At 40.6% G+C, this 24509-nt stretch overlaps 1 protein-coding gene across 3 annotated transcripts in view; it reads left to right on the forward strand.

The window, feature by feature from the left end:
* CALCR (calcitonin receptor) overlaps nt 1-24509 on the forward strand; it is a 158039-nt gene that overhangs the window by 118047 nt on the left and 15483 nt on the right. For all 3 annotated transcript variants that reach the window (XM_050314687.1, XM_050314702.1, XM_050314695.1), the window contains 5 exons: nt 1155-1281; nt 15771-15924; nt 20984-21044; nt 21147-21213; nt 23686-23904. In XM_050314687.1, coding sequence (XP_050170644.1) covers nt 1155-1281; nt 15771-15924; nt 20984-21044; nt 21147-21213; nt 23686-23904 — 628 coding nt within the window. The remainder of the gene's footprint in view (nt 1-1154; nt 1282-15770; nt 15925-20983; nt 21045-21146; nt 21214-23685; nt 23905-24509) is intronic.

Consider the following 24509-nt stretch of genomic DNA (forward strand, 5'->3'; position numbering starts at 1 on the left):
AATAGGTGTAAGGAGAATGAAGAATAAGTGGCAGGTAAACAAGGAGCTAAAAAAGGAAAATAACTAAGTAAACAAGCAAATAAGCAGAAAAGGGTTCAGTTGATTAGATTAATGCTCTGTTTTAAAAGAAAGTGCATTCTGCATTGACCTCCATGTGCAGAGCATCAGAAAGTTACAGCCTGTGTTCCATGCCAGACTGCAAAAGACTGCGAAAGACTCCTAGTTATGAGTGGGAAGCTTGCCTTAGCAAGATCAGCAGTACTTCTGTTTTTCACCTAGCAGTTTTGCCTGCTTGCTCTCAGTGATCACTGAATACAGACATCACAGCATTATCTAACAGCTCTGTGATTGCCTCTGCAATCACCATCTGTCAGCCTGGCACTGCGCTCTGGGGCATGGAGCACTGCAGGGGCCACCTTCTCTGCCTCAGGGGCATCTGAGGAGGTGACATGAGGATTTGGGCATGAATTAGAAAGGGAGATAATTCAGGACTGAAACTGCAGTCATGATTTTGTTTCACAAGAATTCTGCAAAATTCTCTTGTGAAATTCTGCTACCCACAACAGCATAAATCCTATCCTCCCTATAATCAGTCATTTCAAAAGATTTCTGCTCCTTCTGAGCAGGAAAACAACCTCCTTTGGTTTGAGATCTCAGCTGGAGTTAGAAACATGCAGGATATCAACCCAAATCCCCCTGTAATTTAAGGAGATTCCTGCCCAAATTTCCCATCCTGTCTCACCACTAATTCCTGAAGTAGAAAATAATTTTCATCTGAGTCTTTGAGAAATTGAGTCTCCAGGGAACAGTTACTTATAAAGCAGTATTTCTGATGTTCATTACTTGTATCATGCGCATCTAATAATTCTCAGGGTTCTGCTTCACTGCTTAATAACTTGATTACCATAAATAAAGAAAGGCTGAGAACGTATCTGGATAGCTCTTTACAACATGGTCTGAAAAGCATGTGGTGCTAAACAGGTGTAAAAACAAACCCCAAAATTTGTCAGAGGTTATGGTTGCAATGCAAGGCATGTATTTTCCAATTATGCCTTGCCAAAATGCATTCTTGAGAGACTGTTGCCAGAAAGAGCTTGTTAAAGTGACATCAGAAGAAAAATACTAATTTACGACATGTGCTACATATTTTTCAGGAGCCTCAGCTGTCAAAGGATAACGCTGCATAAGAATTTGTTTTTTTCATATGTGCTGAACTCCATGTTTACAATTGCCCACCTCATTGCTGTTGTCCCTAACCCAGGCCTTGTAAAAAGGGATCCTGTAAGTATTGCATGACTCCTCTCTGTCTTGATACCCAAGTAAAATCACTGTGGCCATGCCGAAACAAAGAATCCCCATTCATCATTTAACAAAACATTCATGGAGGGTGCTCATTCTGAGAATTTCACTCAACCTTCCTCAGACTCTTTCATCAAGCAATAAAAATCTTTGAATCTGGTACAAGACCCAAACTTGCTCCAGCCAGCCCATCCATACAAATATGTGTCAAATCCCCACTGCTCTCAGCAGTAACTACCTGATGCTTCCCAACAAAGCCCCTGAAGGGAGAGATGCCCTTAGTGACAGGCACACATGCTGTGGAGGGACAGGATAGAGAGAGATAGGGCTTTTTTCAAAATAACACATATAAAGATCTGTTTGCTGCATTTTTTTTTCTTGGGAGGTGGTAAATCAAAACATTAGTTTCCTTCACTGCACTTAGGTAGTGATACAAATTATGCCATCCCCTCTGATAAATATTCCAGCTGATAAATATGTATGGCAGATCTCAGTCACCCAGCTCTGATCTTGCTCCCTAACACAGCAATCACATTGTGCTCACTGTCCTTACAGCAGCCCCAGCCAATGTGAAATTAGAGCAAACATGGGAATCTCGAGTTTCATTTTAACACTGATCAGCTTGTCTTCTAATAAGCTCGTTCAATTATGATTCAATCATTTATTCTCTTCTAGTCTCATGAAAGCAATTAAACATTAGCACCTGATACTATCCGACTCGTGTGTGTGTCTCTCACGTAAAGAAAACATCACCAGTCTCAGAGACCATCTGGAGATTAAAAAATAGAAGAGCAAAAGAATAACTTAAAAAATCACACATTTTGTTTCTCCTCATTGCATAGCATCATATGTACATAGCCTGTGCAAGAGATGCAATGAAAATATGCTTGATATTTGAAAATAAAAAGCTGGCAGATGACATCAGGCACCTAAATTGAAGTAAAATCCTTACCTTGGGGTTAAGAATGATACTTTCTGACTACAGAAGTAGATTACCTGAAGTGCTTTAAACTAAAAGTTGAGGCCACAGAAAGGAACCTTATGCTTTAAGATTTCTTTAAAAAACTGAATCTAGTGTCATTGGGCTAGATCTTTATTTGGAGTGGAATGTTGACACCAGTGAAGTCAATGACAAAGCTCTGAGAGGCTCCAGTAGAGACACGTAGCCACAGAACAGGTACCGGCCCACTGAGCATCACCTGATGAAAACTCCAACCTCCACTGCCATGGCAACAGACAGTACAAAAAGTGACATCAGTGGTCACCTTTGGAGGCTGTGGAGCCCCAGAGTGGTGTAGAGGTTTATGTATGCAGTCACCTTTCAGGTCTCTGGCTAGAATATTAAGAGGAGCCTTAGTGCTGAATATAGTCATAGAAATCACCCAGGCAGTGTCCTTCCCCTGGTATTAACAAATACAGCTGTGTTAGCAAACCTGGCTGCATCTATTGGCTAAGCAGATGCTCTGATGAGCAAAACCCTTGTTTTGAGGTTTCTTCCAATCAAAATTTGCATGTCTTTGACTCAACAGTGAAATGCTGTGTAGAGGCAAGGTACAAAACTTGGGACCAAAAGATCTGTGGTCTCTCATTTTTGTTCTTCTGTCAAGTATGGGATGAGGGTACACTCTTGCCTCACATTCTAGATTTCCCTTCCTTAAAAAATAATTTAAAAAAAGGAGGTGAAGTGCCTTGTTAATAGATTCAAAATCTCCCAACATTACTAGAAAGTGTACTCTGCTATTTTAGCAACATAATAAACTAGTAAATACATGATTGGAAAAAGAAAATGGACAGGAGCAAATTTTTTAATATGTGATGAAATTACAGAAAATCTCCATATAAGTATATGAACAGTTAAAGGATTTATGATTAAAATGTTTTAAAAAAAAATAAAAATTCCTATAATATTTTTATGTTGATGCCTATTAAGAGAGCAAATGAAGGTTTTATAGGTTTGGTTATTTCTATCCCTACTGAGCCCTCTCTTTCAATAAGCCCATTTGAAGATTACTGCTTCTGGTTTCCAGTAGTTTGCTGCATTTATCAATTTTCCACCTGTGCAGCTTCTGAGCTTGACAGACTCACATGTGTGGCTCTCACCTTCAGTATGTACAGAAATACTGAATTGTGTGGAAGGAATTTCAAACAATCACAGATATCACTTATGTAACAGGCATATACAAAGATTAGGTTGGTGGTATTCATGCTGCAAAACAATAAATGTGTTTCCACCCCAATAGTTCCTGCATTTTTTTTCCTTCCTAAAGTTTCACAATAGATTTTAAATATGCATGCCATGGGAAAATACTTTCAGTGATACATAATTCATGAGGATATCAATAAATCCATATAATTTTGAAAGAAGAAAGAAGGGTCTGTTAAATAACAAAGAGAAAAGCCAGGAGGAGCAAGAGAGGAAATTCTTCCCTAACACCAAGACACCAACATTGTCCCTGTGATCCAGAAAGAAAAGATGTGAGACAATACAAAGCATCATATGCATGAGGAGAGTCTGTACTGCATCCTTACTCCCATATAGTTTACTGCACAGAGTTAAATCCTTTGATGGTCATTCTGTTTGCATAAAAGGGTAAGTCTTTGATAATTTTGATTATTTACGTTGTGTTTGCTGGTTATATAATTTTCTCTGTCCCTCTGTCTCGTTTTCTGTTGGATTTATATGGATCTGAAATGACAGGAGCGAAAGATGTGAGCCCAGGTGGCCATGCAAGAAACAAAGGAGAAATGAACAAGGTTCAAGGACATTTAAACAAAAATAAACAGGAAACATGTATAAACCTTTATTTACATTTCCTGAAAAAATTGGTACGAGCTGTTTTTGGATGTTGTACCTGAACTAGGAACTGCATTAATTATACCATTACTGGAGCAGCTTTTATAGGAAGAGTTATAGTGTATCACCTTCTTAAAATGAGACTGACCCACAGTAGAAGGGTGACCTGTGAACAGCACATATGTTATCTGTTAAAACCTCCAGAAACATAAATAAAACTCCTTTTGCCTAATCTATTAATATTGTCTTACACATCAGATCTATACTTTTCATTCTCTGTATTCTACAACATTAGTAATTTTAATACTCAGGACTGATGGAGATAAAGGAAGATACAGCTAATGACTGAAGGGGCAACTCTGCTAATGAGAAACTGAGCAATTGATGAGCTCCATGGGCACCAATATAAATATGTTTGAAGGTGGTAGTAAGTTGGATCACAAATCAGTAATGTCTCAATAATTAGAATCTCTTCCATAAAAACTTTAACAGATCTTACTATATTTTTTTCACTTTCCTGTTCTGGTGGAGATATCTGTTCTCTTGTTTCTGCAGGTTCTTCTGTTGCCCCTTCACCTTTTATGTGGTAGTTTCACCCTTGCTTCTGGCATTGTGTGGTGTGAAAGTTTTATAGAGGCCATAGCAAGGGCCAGTGCTTCACGGGTAGCTCCTGTGAGCCCTGTGTGGGCTCTCATGCTTGGCAATGGAATATCAGAGAGCGAGGACACAGCATCCATTCATGTATTCTCCAATCTCACTGTCAAGTCCCATCTCATTGCCACACAGCTTCTTTATGCCTTAATGTATCTGTAGACCCTCTTAGCTGGGTTCAGCAGCAGAGGTGGTATGGAGGAAACCTGTTTTATTATAAGCAGCATGATTTCTTTTCCTCCTGGTGGCACCTGGCACTCAGCTCTGGGACATGGAGCGTGAGAGGCTAGAGCCTGTTTTTATCTCCTTGTGTAGATGGTGATATGTTTTAAATATCTTGAGCTAGTTTACCACTCTAACCAACAGTGCAGCATGCACTTTGTGTATCTGTGCCCTTCACATGCATTTCACTAACATTTCTATCATGGTGGGTATGAGGTGGGATGACAGAGGGCACTTGATTATCTATACTTGCCTGAAACCCATCTCCTGCAGGAAGCAAGCCTTCAGGAGACACCACTTTGTCTGCTTCCCACTCAACATTATTAGTTAGACCAAGAGAAAGTGAGGAGGAGAGCACAAAGCTGGTGTCCACTAATATAAAAGTCTTGAAAGCAAGGCCATGGTAGTAGCAATAGTAAAAAATCTAGAGTGCCTAAGGACACTAGAACACTATAAATAATATTGCCATTGGCACATTCAAGTGAAAACCATGACTGCCCAAGTGTATTAAGTTTTCTTTCCTATCACAGCTACAATAAAATAGTAGAAATAAAACTGTGTGGGCAGATAAGGAGTGTATAAAGGGTAGTTACTGTGATTTATGGGGTTCTGATACTGGTGGCTTCCCTTGTTCTCCAAGGGATAGAGAGGGAATGAAAGCCAAGAAAACAAAGGGGATTTTCAGCATTTCATGAACAGCATCAATTTTAGGACTTTTACCAGCATTTTACCAGTTATCACCTTCTCATCTCTTACTGCTTTCGGTTCTTTCTGATGTAGCCTGTCAGGGTCTGGGGGTTTTAAAATATATTTTTTGGAAATGAGATTCTAATAGCTGATACCAGTGAAGGTAAATGGAAAAACTGCTGCCCCATATGACTTATGTTTGCTTTAGTTGTCCCAGGAGTCCCCACAGTGCAGCCCCCACTGGAAACAACAAAGGTGGAGCTCCACAAAAAGAAAAGGGCACTTCAATCCTCTGAATTGTTTCATGTACTATACTGGGAGCAGCGCTTGAGGAGGTGCCAATTTGTTAAATAATTTGATTGTTTACTAATTGTTTACTATTTCCAGAGCTTTCCTGTCACTCTCAAAGCATCTCCTTAGTCTTTCATCTAAGTCCATCTGTTCTTCTGTCCTGCTTCAACTAGATTGCTTGTAAGAGACTCTGCAGCCAGTTCAGCCACAAAGAGATGACACAAAGCTTTTCTACAGTATTATCTGGATGAAAAAGTGATCAAAGACCAAACTTTGGCTTAACAGAAAATTACTGACCAGTGTTTACCCACCATGTCTCCTTAGTCTTCTAGTGTATGTTCTGCTCTAGCAGAGGATCAGTGTTTCTGTGAAAACTGTCATAATCTTGTCTAGGAGCCCTTCATTTATCTGTTTAAACTATTGCCCTTCTCATTCCTCTGGTATAGGAATGAGGCTTGGTAAGACCAGGCCCAGTGTGTATTCGTGAGTTTACAAGTGGTGCAAATTTTGTGATTTTGCAGATTATATTTCTGCAATGACTTCACTGGGACAAACTTGCTCAGCAAGTTTGGCCTGGAAAGAATAAAATGTATTACTTGCCTTCATTTAAATCAAAGAGGGCCAAAGTCAGTCTCCATTTACAGCCATGCTAAGCTCTGTTCAAATCAAAGGTTCTCCACCAGATTTATTTCTCACCTTACCATGTTCAGTGGTGAAAATCTTGCATTTTTTGTTCATCTCCAGAGTAATGGAGGGAGCAAAAGTGCCTGTTGTTGGCTAGTGAACCAAACCCTTTAATTCATCATTTACAAGCAAAGGACTGAGCCTGTATTTTAGACTTTGCAGGTGCTTCAGAATAATTTTTGACATGTTCAAATAAATCCCATTATTCTTCCATTGCCTGAGCAGGTACACAAAGACAAGCTCACATCTCCCATTTCCTCTGTGACAGAGTCACTAGCTTTCATCAATAAAGCAGAAAAGAAGAATGGGTGTTTGATTGGCTCATGTTCCTTCCTGACATAGCAAATGCTTTACCTGGGCAGAAGAGTCGCAAACTATTGAGCCAGCAGTGTGCCCAGGTGGCCAAGCAGGTCAATGGCATCCTGGCCTGTGTCAGGAATGATGTGGTCAGCAGGACCAGGGAAGTGATTCTTCCCCTGTACTCAGCACTGGTGAGGCCACACCTGGAGTGCTGTGTCCAGTTCTGGGCCCCTCAGTGCAGGAAGGATATTGAGGTGCTGGACCAGGTGCAGAGAAGAGCAACGAGGCTGGTGAAGGGACTTGAGCACAAGTCCTGTGAGGAGAGGCTGAGGGACCAAAATTACCCATGGAGAGGACAGTTGCTCCTGATGTCATTGCATTTCTCTGCTGTCAGCAAAATTGCACTTCTCAGGATATAATTCCTTGCCTAACACCGTTTTCTGTCTAGACTCTCTGTCACCAGTCCTGTCCAGCCCTGCTAAGCTGCAGGGACAAGGAAGATGGAGCAGTACTGTGCAGGATGCACAGGGACAGGGTATCCTGCTCTCCAGCTCTGGCACCCAGGTACAGCTGGTATGGAATCATTGACAGTGTCCTGTGCATGTGAGCAGAGGGCAGTGTGACCTTCCTTGGAGCAGGGAATGATTGTGACTTCAATTAACAGGTGTTCACCTTTAAGAGTACAAGTTGATTTTAATGCGGTGAGTCATTTGCAAATGAAGGTTTTGCCAGCAGTAAGCTCACAGCCAGTGCCAGGACTGTTGTGGCAGGAGCTGCACCAGTTTCACCCTCACTGAAATCACTGGGTTGCACTGGTTAACACTGCAGTAATAGAGATGTAAATCAGAATCTCTTCCTCCATCCTAGGAAAGATCAAGTCTTCCCCCTCCCACAAGGTTCAGCAAGATTTATGCAGACTAAGGCATGTTGTGAATTTAGAACCAGCCATATTCAAAGAATTCTCACAAATTTTCAGGCTGAAAGAATATCTGCTTCATTTTAAGACAGATCTTTCAGTGTGTAAATGGCATGAAGCAGAGCAGTAATTCCCATCATTTTTCCCAAGGTCTTTATAATTCTTGTTTATATTCTCAAAACTCTCAGAGTAATGAAAGAAACAAAAGACCATGTAATCCTGGTGGTGTCCGATTCACTGATCTGGCACTGTGTGCCTTGCCCAGAATATGAAGTGTGGATGATTAAAGGACATTCACAGCATTTGTAAATGACACTTCTGTGAAGAGTATTTGTTGTTTATGCAGAGCAACTACATCTGGGCTGCAAAGAAGTCACTAGTCATCTCTAAAAGAGATCTGAGCTCTCTCAACAACATTATGGTTGCTTTTTCAGTGGGAAGTCACCATCAAATTAACAGCTGCCATCAGGAGGGGGAAGAGGAGGCTTAAGAGTCAAAGAATAAGTATTCATTTTGGGACAGTTTTCCTCGTCTTACTTTCCTCAGGAATTATTCTGTCTACATTTTGGTTGCTTGCTCTTCTTTTTAAACTCTGTCTATTAGTAAGCAGAGATTTCTTCAAAACTATTCCAGCATCACAAAGGGAGGGATGATAGCTTTCATGTTGCCTGGTCCCAATGTATTTCATGTCAAAATAACACAGGCTCTATCAGATCCTGTGCATGGTATTTTGGCAGTGGGATCCCTACATGCAGCCTCTTACTTAGAAGTCAGAGAGCTGTTTCCTCCAGAAATGTGATTCCAGAAAGGACTTTGTCATGAAAAATGCATTGTTGTCCAGAAGCTGAAGGCATCAGGTCCTGAGATTTGTTCCCAGGTTTTGTGTCTGCATCTTTTCTGCTCAGGTACGACATGCAACAGAATACCCAGCACAAGTCCAAACTGCAGATTGAAATGTCTCTGTGAGAAGTGAGATTTAACCTGTCATTCTGCCCAATCATTATGGACCTGCACCATTTCTGGACCCTGGAGCTCTGCCATTATGACAGTGAAAAGCGAGCACTCCCAGGACAGCTGTTTCCAAAATCAGAAGAACCTCATCATCCCAGTTCTTGCTGTCATCCGCTGTGGTTCTCTTGTTTAGCCACAGTGGCCATTTGCAACCGCTGGTGTTGAGGTTGCTGAAGCAAGGCACACACTGGCTGTATGTAAAATGAGTGAATCCATTCCAGATTTGCTGGAATTCATCACGTGCCTCCAGAACTGCTGGTCAAGAAAGGTGTACTTACTTTACCCTCCGATCTGAGCTATAGCAGTCTCTAAAGGACTATCGGTCTTCCACAGTGTGGAACTGTGTTTGACCTAAACCTGACACTGATTTCTCCATGCCTTAACAAGGCTTTTTATCAATTTTCCCTTCGGTTTTCCTCAAGAGGTGGGAGAGATGACAAAGTGAAGATGACCTAAAAATGCAGAATAGGACCTGAGAGACCATAAGTTTCTGTCAATTGCCCTGTCTCCAGTGCATCTGAGAGACTGAAAGGTAAATAGATGTTATGTCTTTAGCTCCTAAAAACACAGGCATAGAAAAATGTCAAGTAGCCACTTCTTAAATGTCAGATCAACAAGTGCAAATGCTAACAATTGCCTTTTTGATGGCTTCTGTGACGCACTGTATGCACATAGCATCCCCTATTGAACTCCTGTTGGATACAAGGCCTCCCACATGAACGGAACATTAAAGAGCTTAAGTTTTGATATTTGTCTGGAAGTATGAAGCAGTTATGTCTAGAAACCTGGCTGTTATAGGAGTAACTACTAATTCAAGATAATTCAAATCAAACTGGGAGTTTCTCTTCAAGTTTCCTTACCTTATATCTTTAAAAGAGTGTAAGATGTGAGAAATTTGAGTTGGAATGCCCAAAAAGTAGATTTTTTCAAAATCCTTCAAAAGATGGACTCTTCCAAAAGGAATTCTCCTCAGAGGGTCAGTACCAGAATGTTTCCAATTTTCCTCAGTGGGGTTTGTCCAATTTGTCTGATTAAATGTCTCTCAATCCAAAAGACCATTCTCCTCATTTTAATGCAGGTGGCTAAAACAGATCAGGTTAAATAAATTAAGAGTGCTCATTCCTCTACAGGGACTACTTCATCCTGTACATCTATACCACGAAGTCAGACTTCCAGGTTAAATGAAATTAATACATAACATCCATGTTATTTCATTGCCCTTCAGTGACTGCTGTGCAGACCAGCAGTATTGCCTGTTTTTAGCCACAACCCTGCCACCCCATGTCTCTTGAAGATACTTAAGATGAAACTGAAGTAGCTTGAAGCAGAAGAGAAATACATGAAAGGGCATCAAAGTGTCTTTACAGATGACAGCCAAACACGTGGAGTAAGAGTATGGAAGAAGAAATAGTAATGACTTTCAGCAGGAGGCAAAAAGCAGGAGGTTTGGGCAACTTATATATATGGCCTTTAGCTTTAGGTGGCAGAATGAGCTATTAGCCAAAATTAGGTCAGTTCTTTAGATGATTGAGCTCCTTTCCTCACCATTTCACCTTTGAATGTCTTATGGTTGCATACACCCAACTCAGACTACCAAATTTTCCGATGTCCCCTTGGTCCAATGTCCTTCAGAGGGTTGGGGCCTCCCCCTCACACCAGGTCTCCTCAGGACGGACGCTGGAGCAGAGTCTGAGTGCATATAGAACATTAAAACACTCATAAACATTTAAGGTCAGGTGTGCTTTACATTTGGACACCAGTTTTGTAGATACATACAGCTGACCTAGTCATCCCATGCTAAAGACAAAGACACATCCAGGGACTATCCATCTGACTTGTTTCAGATATATCCTTTAGGATGAGGTAATTTTTACTGTGATCTCCATCATCTCTATTGACACGTTATCTTTTTGATTACAGGAGAGACAGATTGGTTGTCTATATTTAGTGTCACAAATATCAGTCATATCATTAGAAAACTCTTGGAGCATTTAACTGAATCATGGAGTATATATAGGCATGTCATCAAAGCCATATATCTGCCTGGTACCTGGGAAACACTTTGGCAGGTTACACCTCAAACATAGCGTAAGTGCAGGTGGCTGATAGATGTACTTCACCTAGGCTTAAACCAGCCTGGTTCAGGGTACGATGCCCAGAGCTCAGCTGTGCCTGGATACGTGTCTGAGTAACCTCTGCCTTGGCCTATCTTCCTGTACCTGGTGGCTCTTGCTCAGGTGTGATGGTGGAGGAGAGGTGCCTGGAATAGTTGCAGCTCTTACCCCTTTTCATCAGGGATTATCCCTCACCACTGGGAGAAGGTGGCAGGAGGTCCTGTCCAAATGAACAGCAAGTTACACTATTTCTGTACTGTTTTTTAGGCTATCCTGACTGTCCTTGTTTTCTCTCCCTCTCTGATGGCCTCTCTGCTCTCCTTCATCAGTCAGCCTCCCTGAAAAGCTGCCTCCCTGCAGCAACCCCAGCTCAGAAACTGAGCTGATAAAACCCATCCGGCATGACAGGGCTGTGTTTTGCTTTGTCTTGTATGCAAATGACACTTGGCATGGTGCAGCCTTCAAGCAAGAAGCTAGTGGCCACTGTACATTGAGACAGAGTCGTATGTACCACAGGAACCCCTCCAGAGTTCAGCCCTGCAGAGTTTGAAGCTGCAGCCCAGGGATAGCCATCACTGCAGCAGCCGGGACTCAAGTATGTGCAGATATCTCCGTATTAATTCCTGCCCAGAATGCATAATTCTGGACTGGCTGCTTTCCTATAGCATAGACATGGATACATGCTGTTAAGAATATCTCCTGTTGTTAATTTCAGATTTTACTTTCTTGTAACACAAAACCTAGCATCCCTCTGAGCAACTGTGTACATTTCGTTCCATAAATGGTTTAAAAGTATATTAAAACATTAATCTTCTTCCAAGCCCCAGTATGCCAGTTTTCTGACTGGAACACAGTTTAATGGATGACTCATTGCAGATACATTGTATAATGATATGATTTCTGATAGCCAGTGATTTACAGCTACAAAACTTAGTACTATCTTGCCTTGGGAAGTCTTTTTGTTGCTTATTTGTGCTACATGTGGATACCTGGAATTTAAAAATATTTTCATAGAATAGTGTTCTAATAGGAAAAAAAAACACAAACAAATTTTTAAGGCAGAGCAGTAATCAAACTTGAAGCTAGTCCTTTAAAATGCTAAGTTCAGAATTCTTGAGAATATATTGTATTGCCTTCAAACTGAATTTGAATAAATCATGTCTGGCCTCTGTGGCATGGCCTCCTTAAGGAGGGTCCTTTGCTGCCATGCACTGGGGAGGTTTCCTAGAGGTGAAGAGAATAGTGAAGTCAAATATGTTTATTTCCCTTTAAACAAAGAGGTGCACAGCTGTAGTGATGGCCCATATAACTGGCTTGGCTTAAAATCAATAACCTTGGTTGGCCTGTTCTTATCAATTGATTTGAAATGTCACTTAGGAGTATTTGCAAAAAAGAGGTCTTGTTATGCACAGTGAGGGGCTATCCCACCCTCACTTTCCATAGGGGAGGCTCTCTGGAGTGACAAAGACTGATGTAAAACACAGACCTCCCACCATCACAACCTGAGTCCCTTCAACAAGGAAAGGAGTGAGGACACCCAGGAATCTGTACGACCTTACCATTCCAAAACTGACTCATACCTTTTACTCTGACTGAATTACTGGGGCAACCTGCTCAAAAACAATTAGTTTATTTTGTATTATATTTTCTTATCATTGTTATAGGTGGTATTCAGGGGTTTATGTAGTCTGAGGGTTTTGTCTTGATTTGCCCTAAGGGGTAGTGATGGTAGTTAATGGTGCAGTTTTCCATCCATAAGCTATAAACCAATAACCAAGGAGAACCTTAACAGAGAAATTAAAAGCACATGGGATGGGGGGGTGCTGGATTAGCTGAGGAGAGCAGCATGCCAAGTACATTAGTGTGCAATTCAAGGGTCCTGTGTAGGCAGATGGACTTTCGGGATTCTTTTGACAGGACTGGAACATTAACAGCGTATATAACATGCCAGTATATCCTGCAAAACATCATAGACACCATTTGTAGCTCCTCTTGGTATAAGGAGAATAAACTGTTTACTTTCTTCTCTGGGAAGTGTTCCAGCATCCTTTTGAGGTGCTTTCATTGCACACCACAGCTGAGGCATTTGCAAGAGTTACGTGACTCATAGCAAGATTTGCAAGTGAGGAGAATATGACTGACTGTATTCCTATTGACTCTTTTTGCCCCTGAGTCAGCCAACATTTAAGGTTGTTTTCATGAAGAAGGAGAACTAGCAATAAAGGAAGTTTTTTCCTTGGGTGCTGTTTAGCAGATCAGTAAAGAATCTTTCTCAGTTTCTATGTCCATCAGTGCAGTGAGAACAAGTAGCAGGAGGCAGCCTCTTTGCTTGCAGGGTGAGTTTCTCGCCAAAAAAGTGTTCATCTTTGGACATGCTTCCAGAGCCACAAAGGAGCTGCTTTCTTAGGTGGTTACCGGGCTTTGAGGGCTTTTCTGATAATTTTTTCACACTTTCCCTTGCCACATAGCCACCAACATGTGCAGGGCAATGCTGTCTACAGCCTCTTTGGGCAACCTGTTTCAGTGTCCCACCAACCTTATAGTACAGATATCAGTCTTTATGGATTTCCACTGCTCTAAAAGATAAGTAAAGGATTTCATTTTTAAAGCAACAAGTGATAGTTCAGATGGAGCATACAGGAAAGAAAGAAATGTTGGGAAAAAAAAGAAATGAAGCTTAGCTCCTCAGCTGTCAGGGAGTGTACTTGCTGTGTGCGCATCTGTTGGAGCTAGAGATAAAAATTCCATCAAAGACTGACTTAGTTCAAATGGAAGTTATGTCCAGTCATTCTCTGCTCAGAGGGTTGGTGAGCAGTGCATACAGAGCTGGCAAGGAGAAGCAAGGATACTCCACAGTGATCTCTCTTTCAGTTGGGCAATATGAAATGGTGAATGCATTAAGATAAAATGACAAATTTGAGAAAGCACCGTGCATTTTATTGCAGAACTCACCGTCTGTGCTCTGCTCCCCTCCAGCTGCCAGGCTGAAGGATAGGCTATTCCTAGAGCCCTGGTGACTGGATGGACTGCTGGGACAGCTTTGGCACTGGCAGGAGCAGGACTAGCCAATGTGCAACATGCAGGCACCCCACTAAAGTCACTCTCGCTAAAGCCATCAGGGAAACAATGCCTTGAGCTTGCAGATGGACCCCAGGACCTTCAGCTCCTTCCTAGAGACCCCCACAGGGGAACGTGGTGCTTCCCAGCCCAAACCTGTGACACAGAAAACTGCTGTGATGGCTCAGAAAGTTTCCTGGCCTTTTAGAGGCCAGGGTGTCTGGCTGATGCCAGAGATGGTGCCACCTGAATGTGTGTATGGTCTTTGGGAAGTGCATGTCAGTCAAGGCAGCCTTTGTAGGGATGGGTGAAGAATAAGGGAAGAAGGGAGAAAGGCCAGTCACCAGCTGGGAGGCTGCATTGAGCATGGGTGAGGGAACAGAGCAAGAAATGTATTCCAAGAATGATTTACTCAATGCATATATATATATATAATTTATATAATTTTTTTTTTTTTTTTTTTGGTGGTGGTGGTGGTGGTGGTTGTTGGTTGGTGGGATTGGATTGGGTATGCAATGCAGTGTGGAGAAAAGATGTGACAGTCTGTTCTGTTCTGTTCTGTGTAATAAGTAGAAATAATGAATCACCACAAAATAAAAATCAGTTCTGCAAGCTAATCCTGTCAGAATCCTATATACTAACCTATCAATAAACTGATATTTTGATGAGCATGAAGCTGCACTGCAAATATTGAAACAGAATTAAATACACATGTTCAATCAATTGAGAATGTTTTTAAGCAACAGAAGATGGTGCCCTGGATGGCTAACAAGCTTTTGTGGGCCAGAGGGGCAAAACATGCAGAGCTGTACTCATGGAGCTGCCAAAACATCTCTATAAAGAGACTAGTAAATCCTAACAACATCCCATACAGTCCATCACTGCTCTGACCTCAGATTTTCAGGTATGTGGTGTTCCCCAGGAGCAGCGAGTCTCTGCCAGCACAGCAACACCCACCCACTTCTCCTGTCCCTCCTGGGTGCTGATGGAAGTCCAGGTAGAGGACCCCATTGGCCTCTCCAAGGAAGTGAAGGGACATGAGATCCTTTCAGAAGAGGAGCACAAGCTGGCACTCTGGTTGTGGACATGATGTGCTCGCTTCCCAGCATCCTGAAGCTGCAGTCTCTTGTCAGCATCTATGTCTGCGACCTTGTCTGACCCACACATGGGAACCACTTCACCAGCTCCGTTTAGCTCCATGTGTCAGTTTCTTATTTCATCAAAATAAAGTGAAGCTGTCTTCTCACAAAGAGGCAAAGAAGTACTCCTGGTACACTACCCAAAAAATCTCCACAACAGCATTTGCTTTTCCCAAAGGAGTAGGTTGAGAGCTGGGTGCTGTTTGTCTGGCTTAGATGGACACCTGAATAAATCTCTGAAAATCTTGATCGAAAGAAAAAGAAATCACTTAAACTGGAGCTCTGTTACTGTCTTCCTCATAGCCTTCCTTTTATATGTAGAACAAGTTGCTTGTTTCAGTTCCAAAAAAATACCAGATTACTGACTTCTGAAGGGAATTTTTTTGTTGTGTGGTACTTCTGTAGTGCTGTTATGATAATTTTTTTGTATTTTGTTAGGGCTGTTTGTTCAGTTCATCTCATCTATAAGAGTTTAAAATCCCTCCCACCGATAGGTGCTGAACAAATCTCTTTGCTTTCCTATAGCCCAGCAGTAACATTTGTCTTTGCCTACCTAAATGCAAAATGCTGGTCAAGCATTTGACTTTCTCTCATTTATCTAACAGGTAAGCTGCAAAGTGCTGCAATTCTTTCATCAGTACATGCTGGGGTGCAACTACTTCTGGATGCTCTGCGAAGGCATTTATCTTCACACGCTGATTGTAGTGGCGGTGTTTGCTGAAGAGCAGCGCTTGCACTGGTATTACCTCTTGGGCTGGGGTATGTGTGTTATTTGTAGGAATTCTTTCAGATGTTTGAATTCTTCTTGCAATTATATACCTGAATTGTTGTATTTATATCACTAGATCATACCTTAAGATTGAGTTCTTGGGTCCTAAATTTCAGGGCATTTGTTTGGATGAGCTTAGAGACTTACAAAAAACATCAGGAGTCAGTATCTCCTGCTCAGTATGAGTATTTGCTGCATTTTGGGATTTTCAGAAAGAAATACTTAAGTTCTGTTAAGAAAGGCTTTGGAAAAAATATATTTCTATTCAAGCATATCTCTTTTTTGAACAGAAGCTCTCTATTTTTGTCACATATGCAAAAACATGAATGTGTGACATTACCTATAAAATATATTTTTTCTGGAATGACACAAAGCAAAAAAACACAGCATGCAAAAAGGGGAACCAAAATTTCTCTGGAAGGGAATCCAGTATCACATCTATTTTGGCAAATGTTGTTTTAAAGGAAAAAATTCAATTTTACCTACTCAGTAGATAATGGCTTTGCTATCATGGATGTTTTCAACTAACAGCGATGATCTCTAAAGCATTTCAGAGAAACATACAGGTGTCAATAAGTAAATCTCCATGATATTCTTTGAGAGAACTTACAGTCCCACACACTGTGGATGCAAATTGCATGTAGTCACACGCATTCACATGTGTATTTTCCAAGGAACCGTGAATGGTTCTGGTTCTGCATCTCTAAATATGCAGATTTCTTCTGTTTCCATTAAGGGATCTCTTGCCTTTTAATTGGTAGCAACAGCAGATATTTATCCTTTAAACTGTCTGGTCCAATAAAAGTCCACATAAATACAACCAGTATATTATAAGGGAGACTCTTTCACATTTAAATCCTTATTATAAATCCAGTCCATGTCAGTGTTGACAGAAAATCAATATCAAGGTTTTTTTCCAGTTTGGGAACCATGAATCTCTGGTCTCATTCCAGTTTCTGGTAAACCAGTCCCCATATCTTGAAACCACTGGTGCAACAAAGCAACAAATGATGAACCTTTATCCACTGTCCCATTGCACTTAGGGATGTTCATGCAATTCGAGTCTGAAACACACACAATTTCCTCTATGTGTATCCTCTTTGGAGATGTTATATCCTCTTTGGAGATGTTATACTTTCTCAACATTATTTCATTTACAGCATAAACAGATAAAAGTTAGGAATTTTTATATTAGGTTTAATGGATAATTATATATATAATTATATATATAATTATATATATATAATTTTATATATATATATATATAAAAATTTAGATAATTAGATGAAAATGACCTGGTTCTAAATCTTGTGAAGAAATTTAAAACACTGTCTTCAACTGCTAGGTAGTCATCCAATATTGAGTCCTAAATAAGCAGTAATAGTAAAGTGGAAAGTTTTTCATTGCCTATTTGGATTTCCATTTTAAAGTCTGGTAAATTACTTTCCTTTGATGGTATGAGGTTTAGTGCTCTCTAGAGACCTACATTAGACACCTAGAAAATTAGCATGATTTCCTAGTTTATATGGATACTAGTGCCAGATAATCATTTCAAAACATGTAAGGATTTGGTTTGGGGGGTTTTTTGGGGTTTTGATTTTTTTAATGAGAATGCCAACATGCACTCTTTTTTTATTATGAGAATGACATCTTTTCTGAGAAGTGAGAGATGAGTCATGCTCTTGGAATTAAAAGTATGTGAAACATTATCAGCTCTTAAATGAAGACAACCTTCCTGAAGAACCATAAATCAAGTTAAGGTTTCTGGACTTTGTCAATGCAAATAGCTGAGTCCTCTTGGAGCAAGAAACTGTTCTATCATAAAATTTTCAGAGTTCAGAATATTTGAATAATAAAGGTCTCATAGTGTTCTGAAATGGCAATCATGTGTGAAGAGTCAGTTTAAACATTTCCTACCAGGCAAAGCTTTTTCTATTTTCATATCTTGCAGAATAAGTCTTCCAAAATATATAGAATTATGTAAGAAGAATATGGTCATGATATTTTTTTTTCTGATGACATTCAATTTAGGCAATACAATTTAATGCAATTGTGACATGTAGCCTGCAGGGAAGGCTTACAAACTAGCTTTAATAGTGCTGAGAATGACACAAGCAGCATAGTGGGTAATTTAGTGAAGTTACCTGATAAGACACTCATTAATACCTGCAGCATTGCCCAAACAATAAAGAGGGTGGTGGTTGTGGTAATAGGGTGCTGATACGTTGAGAAGGAAAAAGTTAATATAAATGGACACAACTCTTGACGATGATGTTTACAGCATTTTTTTATTAAACTAGATGAATATTTCCACAGAAAAGGTGATGATTAGCACCTCCTAACTCAAGTAGAAAGTATTAATAGCAAAATGATCTCATTAGGAGTATCTGGCCATCTCTTAAGTTTGCATGAATTAGGGTAATTCCACTGATTCCAGAGTCAATAATAACACACTCTAACTTTAAACATCCAGCTATGTTAATCAATGGAGAGAGATATGTTTCTCCAAAGAGCAATACAGAGCAGCCAGAGCAGATTGTGCTCTGAATTGCAATTCAAGAGATCAAAGCAAATGTACAACACAAGATGAAGTTACTCATTATTCATTGCTGTTGCTAATCCCTATGCAAGAAGTTATAGTTTATTTGGAAAAATCACTAATGACATTTTTAAAATAGTTTTATAAGAAAAGTAAAAATCTGAGCAAATACAAAAACTTCTGCAAAAGGTTTGAGGTGATCAAATGGAATCTGACGTGGACAGATATATTTCAAGGCTGTTGCCATCAGTTGACCCTTCTCTGGGAACTGCAACTGGGGATGCCATTTCTCATTTTTCCTTTTTCACTGGGTCAAGAAGTCACCATTTTGCAGGGAAAGAAAACAGTACCAACTGTGTGCATCCAGCTACAGTCCATTCTGCCTGGATGCTTCAGGCAGCTTCACCCATATAAAAGTGAAAAGGGAATAATTTATTTGGACAGTGCTAAAATAAAGTGCCTTCCTTTACCTCCACTGGAAATACTGACATAATTGCCAGTTTGTACTATAAAAGACTTGGTGTGGCCTAAAGGGATACGTCATATCTTTTCCTGGGATGGTTGGGATAACACCTTCTCTACGTTACTCTGATCCCTTGGTGGGACTCTGCAGTGATACCTGTTACCACGACCCCGCAGGCCTTGGTGCTTCACTTCTAAATAATTCTCTGCCTTTTGGCCCTTTACGAGAGAAGAGCAACATCTAGAGCTCTAGAAGAGCCCATCCAGCCTGCAGCTGGAAATCTGAGCTGTAGAGAGTCATGAGCTTCTTACCCTGACTAATGAAGACTTTCCACTGTGTTCTTAAGATTTGCTTGTGAGTTTGTTGAGCCAAATATCCTAGGCTAATGCTTTTAGCAGATGAAAAAAGATCTTCTGGCATCATGTGGCTTGCTCTACTCACAATACTCCAGGCCAGAGTCTTCAGCTGCAGAATTTTTGTTGTTACAGAAAGGCCCCTGAAAAGTTGCATTTCAATCTGTGTGTCAACAAAGCTGGCCCAGACTTGCTCCATTTCCCAATCAAAATGATTTTCTCAAGCTGTCAGTCCCATAAGCTCATCCTGAGGATGGAAGCTCCCTTCTTTTTATTCTGAGCTTTTTGTTGTTTTACTGTGCATCGTCACCCAAAAAAAGTCATTTTGCAGCCAGAGGCCAACTCATCATTGTCTAACAACATATAAAGGCAATCCAGCTTGTTCTCCCACAGCTGTGTGGTCCTCCCGAGGTAAATTGCAGTAAGAACTTTTTTTTGGTAGTAGAATAAGTAGCTATTGCTTAAAGATACCTGGGGACATCAGAGCAGCCTATTTACATAGTTTTTTGACCTTATTCTCACTCTCCAAAATATGGTTAAGGATTCTCTGGCTCTTCTAAAATTGTTTGTGAAATCACTAACACCTAAAAAACCATGAAGCCATATTCTTCCCTCTGTGACTATTCATGGTATAAGCAGGATATTTTTACACATTTGCATTTATAATTATAGGATGTCCAAAGCTCAGTAGAAACATCCTTAGTTTTTAGGGAGCAGGCAGTAGTAACACCAAAGGTGCACTCCAAGCTCTCTTCAAAGGACAGTCAAGGCAGTACATCACCTCCCCACTGGCCAACTGTCTGTGTGTGCAAGGTTGTACAAACTGGACTCAGCATTATAGTGCAGGCTCCCCAGTTCCAGTTTCTTAGCCTATTGGAGAGGAATATGACATATAAGCTGAAGGAAGATGGACAGGAGTGGACCAGACTGTTACTCTCAGGGTCAGGCTGGAAATAAGAACTTGAGCTTTCCACTTTGTTGCACATGGCGTGTTCCCAAGCAAATTTGCTCCTGTCATCTCCCTGTCAGAGAAGTGGCCTCCCCTGAGGTGTCACAAATAAGTCAGGATTTATGGTATCCACAACTCATCTCCCTGCTGAGATAAAGCTACAGGGGGTGGGCTTGGCTGCACGACCTGCAGGGCTGGGAACCTACAGAAGATATTACAGATCCCCATCCCCCCAGAACCTTCTGGCTCCAAACATTTTCTTGTACCATTGGCTCCAAAAGAGAAACTCTTTGCTCTGCTATTTATTGCTCCATAATCTGGCACTCATGTGCCTCTCTCTTGCTCAACAGTTATTTACATAGTTTTAACAAGTGTCCCTGATTTCCTGAGAGAATACTCCTCTGAGAACAGAATGATCCCTGCATCCTTCCCACACTGCCTGCTCACACCCTTCCCTGCACAAGCCACAGCAGCGCAGGGGAGCCTGGCAGCAGCTTTGAGATGCCCCAGAAGAGTATGGTCTGTGGGCTTTGCTTCTCCTTTTGGCCTGCCTTGAACATTAATCCCTTTTTATTTCACCATTAAGGTAATTCCAGGGCCTGAGTGCAATGGATTACAGTTCTTTCCTGAAATCTGTGATTTCACATCCATGTGTTTTGTAGACAAGAGTCCTATTAGTGTGTGAGATACATGAAATTCAAGTTAAACAAATGCCAAGACTGATCTATAACTTTAATCATTTCAGGGTTCCCTTTAGTACCAGCATCCATTCATGCTGTTGCAAGAGCCAGATACTTCAATGACAAGTGAGTATCATATCTATTTTTTAAGGAAATTAGCATTATTTAACTGTGCAGCAAATTTTATTCAAGTTAATAATAAACATTAATGTTGTATTTCCCTTCCAGCTGCTGGATGAGTGTTGACACGCACCTGCTCTACATTGTTCATGGACCTGTAATGGCAGCTTTATTGGTAAGAATATTATTTGCTATTAACTGTTAAGTAATTATTTTAGAAATGCCACTAATCTGTACAGAATAGAAGTTTCTGTACTTTAACTATTTTGGTCAAAGCTCAGAAGTAGCAGGAGATTTTCTCTACTCAGTGTTACAAGGACAGGCTCTCAATACTTTAGAAAAGCAAATCCTGTAATGGGACTTCCCAGTAAAAAATCAGACTCCTGAGGCAAACAGAATCACTAACTGCTTTAGAAAGTCAGGACAGTCATACTCTATCCCAGTGTAACTTATTTATAAAGAGTATGTACTGCATTTATGTGACATCAATGAGGCATTTAGCTATGCTTTAGCTGGGGTGAGCTGAGCACAGGCTGATTGCTCAGCATGAGTTTCACTGGTCACTGAACTGGTATGGTCCAAAGGTAGGGAACTAAATGAGATCCAGGGAAGGGACTGGACTGGGCTGTCTGAGTAGGAGGACAAGATTCAAAGTGCAGCTTGGCAATGTGCATGCATAAAACATGTAGTATGGCAGTGGGGCTGTTTGGTATGACCTTCCTGAAAGGTGCTTTTCAACCCAAGCCCCCAAGTTTGTGTCACCAAAGATGCACTTTCAGCTTTTGAGCTGCCTCATGCTTACAAACACTGCATGGATGTATGTGCAATAATTACCTCAAAATCAAACAGTAGGGCAGTGAGTACTGGGAACACCGTTGAATAAAGAAACAACTTTCCATCTAATAGCTTTCTAACCTTTCTTGAGAAGCAGTCTTGAACATCAGCAATGCGAAGGAGCCCATCCTTCCCTGTCATATAGATAGTCTGTTCATCCCATAGAATCACATCTATTTTGGGTTTATTGGTTCCATATGGGTTGCATCTACTCTTGTAATGCAAATTAACATGTAGGAGAGGCCATTCAAACTTTGTTTTTATCATCATGATCCAAGTCTGTACATCTCAGCCACAACAGAAAAAGAGGGGACTGGTTTTCTAGGGGGGGAAAAAAAAAAAAAAAAAAAAAAGAATAATCTTTAGCTGTTTTCAAAATAAGGCATTGTATTTTCTGGCTTGTGCTTAAGCCATTTCCAGTCTTATTTTTCTTGTGAAGTTGTCAATGTCTACAGAATGTCCTACTTGATTTGCTACAAAAATCCCGCAGTGACAGACTGATTCAGAGGAGCTGAAGGTTTTTACCTTTGTAAAGTCTTTTTTTACACTTTTTTGGTTACTTCCAGAAATGCTAAAAGTGAAGGTTAAGCAGAGTGAGCGAAGTCAGAAAAAAGTGAAGAATAAGGTTAAGATTTAATGCTGAATGGGACCTCAGAAGTAATTTATTATTCCTTTTTTCCAGTAGAGAACAAATGTAAAACAGTTGAAAGGTCTCTCAGTGTAGTTAAGAAGTGATGAAATGCTTTGCCAAAGCTTACTGATTCATTGTTCTGAAAGAATCAACTGAAATTTCTCATCTAGCTATGGAATTTGAGCTAATAAAGTTTGAAGTTTTATCTATGGAATTTGAGTTATGTAAGTTATACAATTTCCATACATATTTTTAAAAAATCACCTGAAAAAATGTCTAATAACGTTCCAAAGCATAGGTGCCTGATTTTACTGCAGCAAAGTGGAAAAGAGTGATCTGGGTACACTGGAGAGGGAGAAGTCTGTGATGTCCACAGGGTAACCACTGGGCTCATTGTCAGCCTGGGTCTGCCCTCCCTGCTCCTGCAGGCTCTCAGTGCATCCCACAAGGAGCTCTCTGTGAAGCCAGGGGTAAAGGGCATGTTCCTCTATGCTAAGATTTCCAGAAATGACTGAGGAGATGAGGAGATGACATGCTGAGCTGCTTGGAATCACTGACTGTAAGAGTCAGGGGTAAAGTTTTCTGAAGTGTCTGGCATTTCTGCCCTGAGACAGCAAGTGCTTCCTTTTAGCTGTGGGTAGAGTACCATGGGGTCCCTCCAGTCTGGTGGAGGCAAGGGACAGCCTAGGTTTTCCTCAAGAGCAGCCTAACTGCCCTGCTGGCTTCACAAACCTGAGGTATTGGCCCAAGGAGAATATTCCTTAGGGAAATTGTGTGCTCCCATAGGTCCCACATGGTTACTTCTAGGGGGGCAATTCATACCTCTCATTTAAACTTTACAAATAAAAATGAGATTAAGTGCTCCCTGGAAATCCTAAATTTGCCCACATCAATGTCAAAACATCCAATGCTTCCTAGAATGGATCCCCACCTGCCTGAAGCATCCATGCAGGCTTCCTAAGCATGTAAAGCTGCTTAACATATTGTTTCTGGTACATTTATCTTTTCAAGGTACTTTCCAAGACATGACTCCCCAGGAGCTGCCCATTATGAGATAGAATTAAATAAAATTAAAATAAAGCTAAAAAGCCACACTTTACTGCTATTTATGTGCTCTGTATTTTTATTTTGGGTGTCTGTTTAATTTGAATGCTTTCACCCACAATGGCTTTGGTCTTGCAGGTCAATTTTTTCTTTTTGCTTAACATTGTCCGAGTTCTGGTGACAAAGCTGAGAGATACCCACCGTGCTGAGTCCAACATGTACATGAAAGCTGTCAGAGCTACTTTAATCCTGGTGCCCTTACTAGGAATTCAGTTTGTTATTATTCCCTGGAGACCAGAAAACCGACTTGCTGGAGAAATATATGATTACATCATGCATATATTAATGCATTACCAGGTAGGTTATGTGGTAGCAACTTCAATGTAGTTTAAGTGTTTGCTGTTAAGCTAATTTAGTCAAAGATACTGTTGCCAGGGTTTTTTCCCTGAAGCTGAAAATGATTGTGGATTTTCAGTTCTTTCCCAAACACTTTCACATTATTGGATTATCTGCCTTTGCACAAGCAGCACCACTGTGTAAAGAACAGAGAAAAGATAGGGGAAGCAGTGTAATAAGTAGTCAAAACTATCAGGTGGCACTATTTCTAAACTGTGGAGAGAAAACTGAGTTCACAGAGGGCTTTTGTGTTCCAACACAATTTCTGTTGAAATGCTCAAATTGACTGAAACTGGTGCTGTGAAGTTAATATTAAAATCAGCTGTGTATGCAAACTGTTGTACAGAGGGAATGCCAAAACACAGAAGAAAAAAGTGAGACAATTAAGCTTCATTTGGGAGTCAGAATTACATTACTAGGCAGTTTAAATTACAAGACTGACATTTTGATTTCATCAGTGCTTTGAAAATATAGCATCATTCAGTAAGTCTGGCTTATTTTCTTTTGAAAGCAAAACAAACCTAATTGACTTTAAATGCTGGCTTATCTGGTTTACTGACTGGAAT

This window comes from Myiozetetes cayanensis, unplaced genomic scaffold (genome assembly GCF_022539395.1).
Source record: "Myiozetetes cayanensis isolate MyiCay16 unplaced genomic scaffold, myiCay2020 scf1, whole genome shotgun sequence".
NCBI lineage: Eukaryota > Metazoa > Chordata > Aves > Passeriformes > Tyrannidae > Myiozetetes > Myiozetetes cayanensis.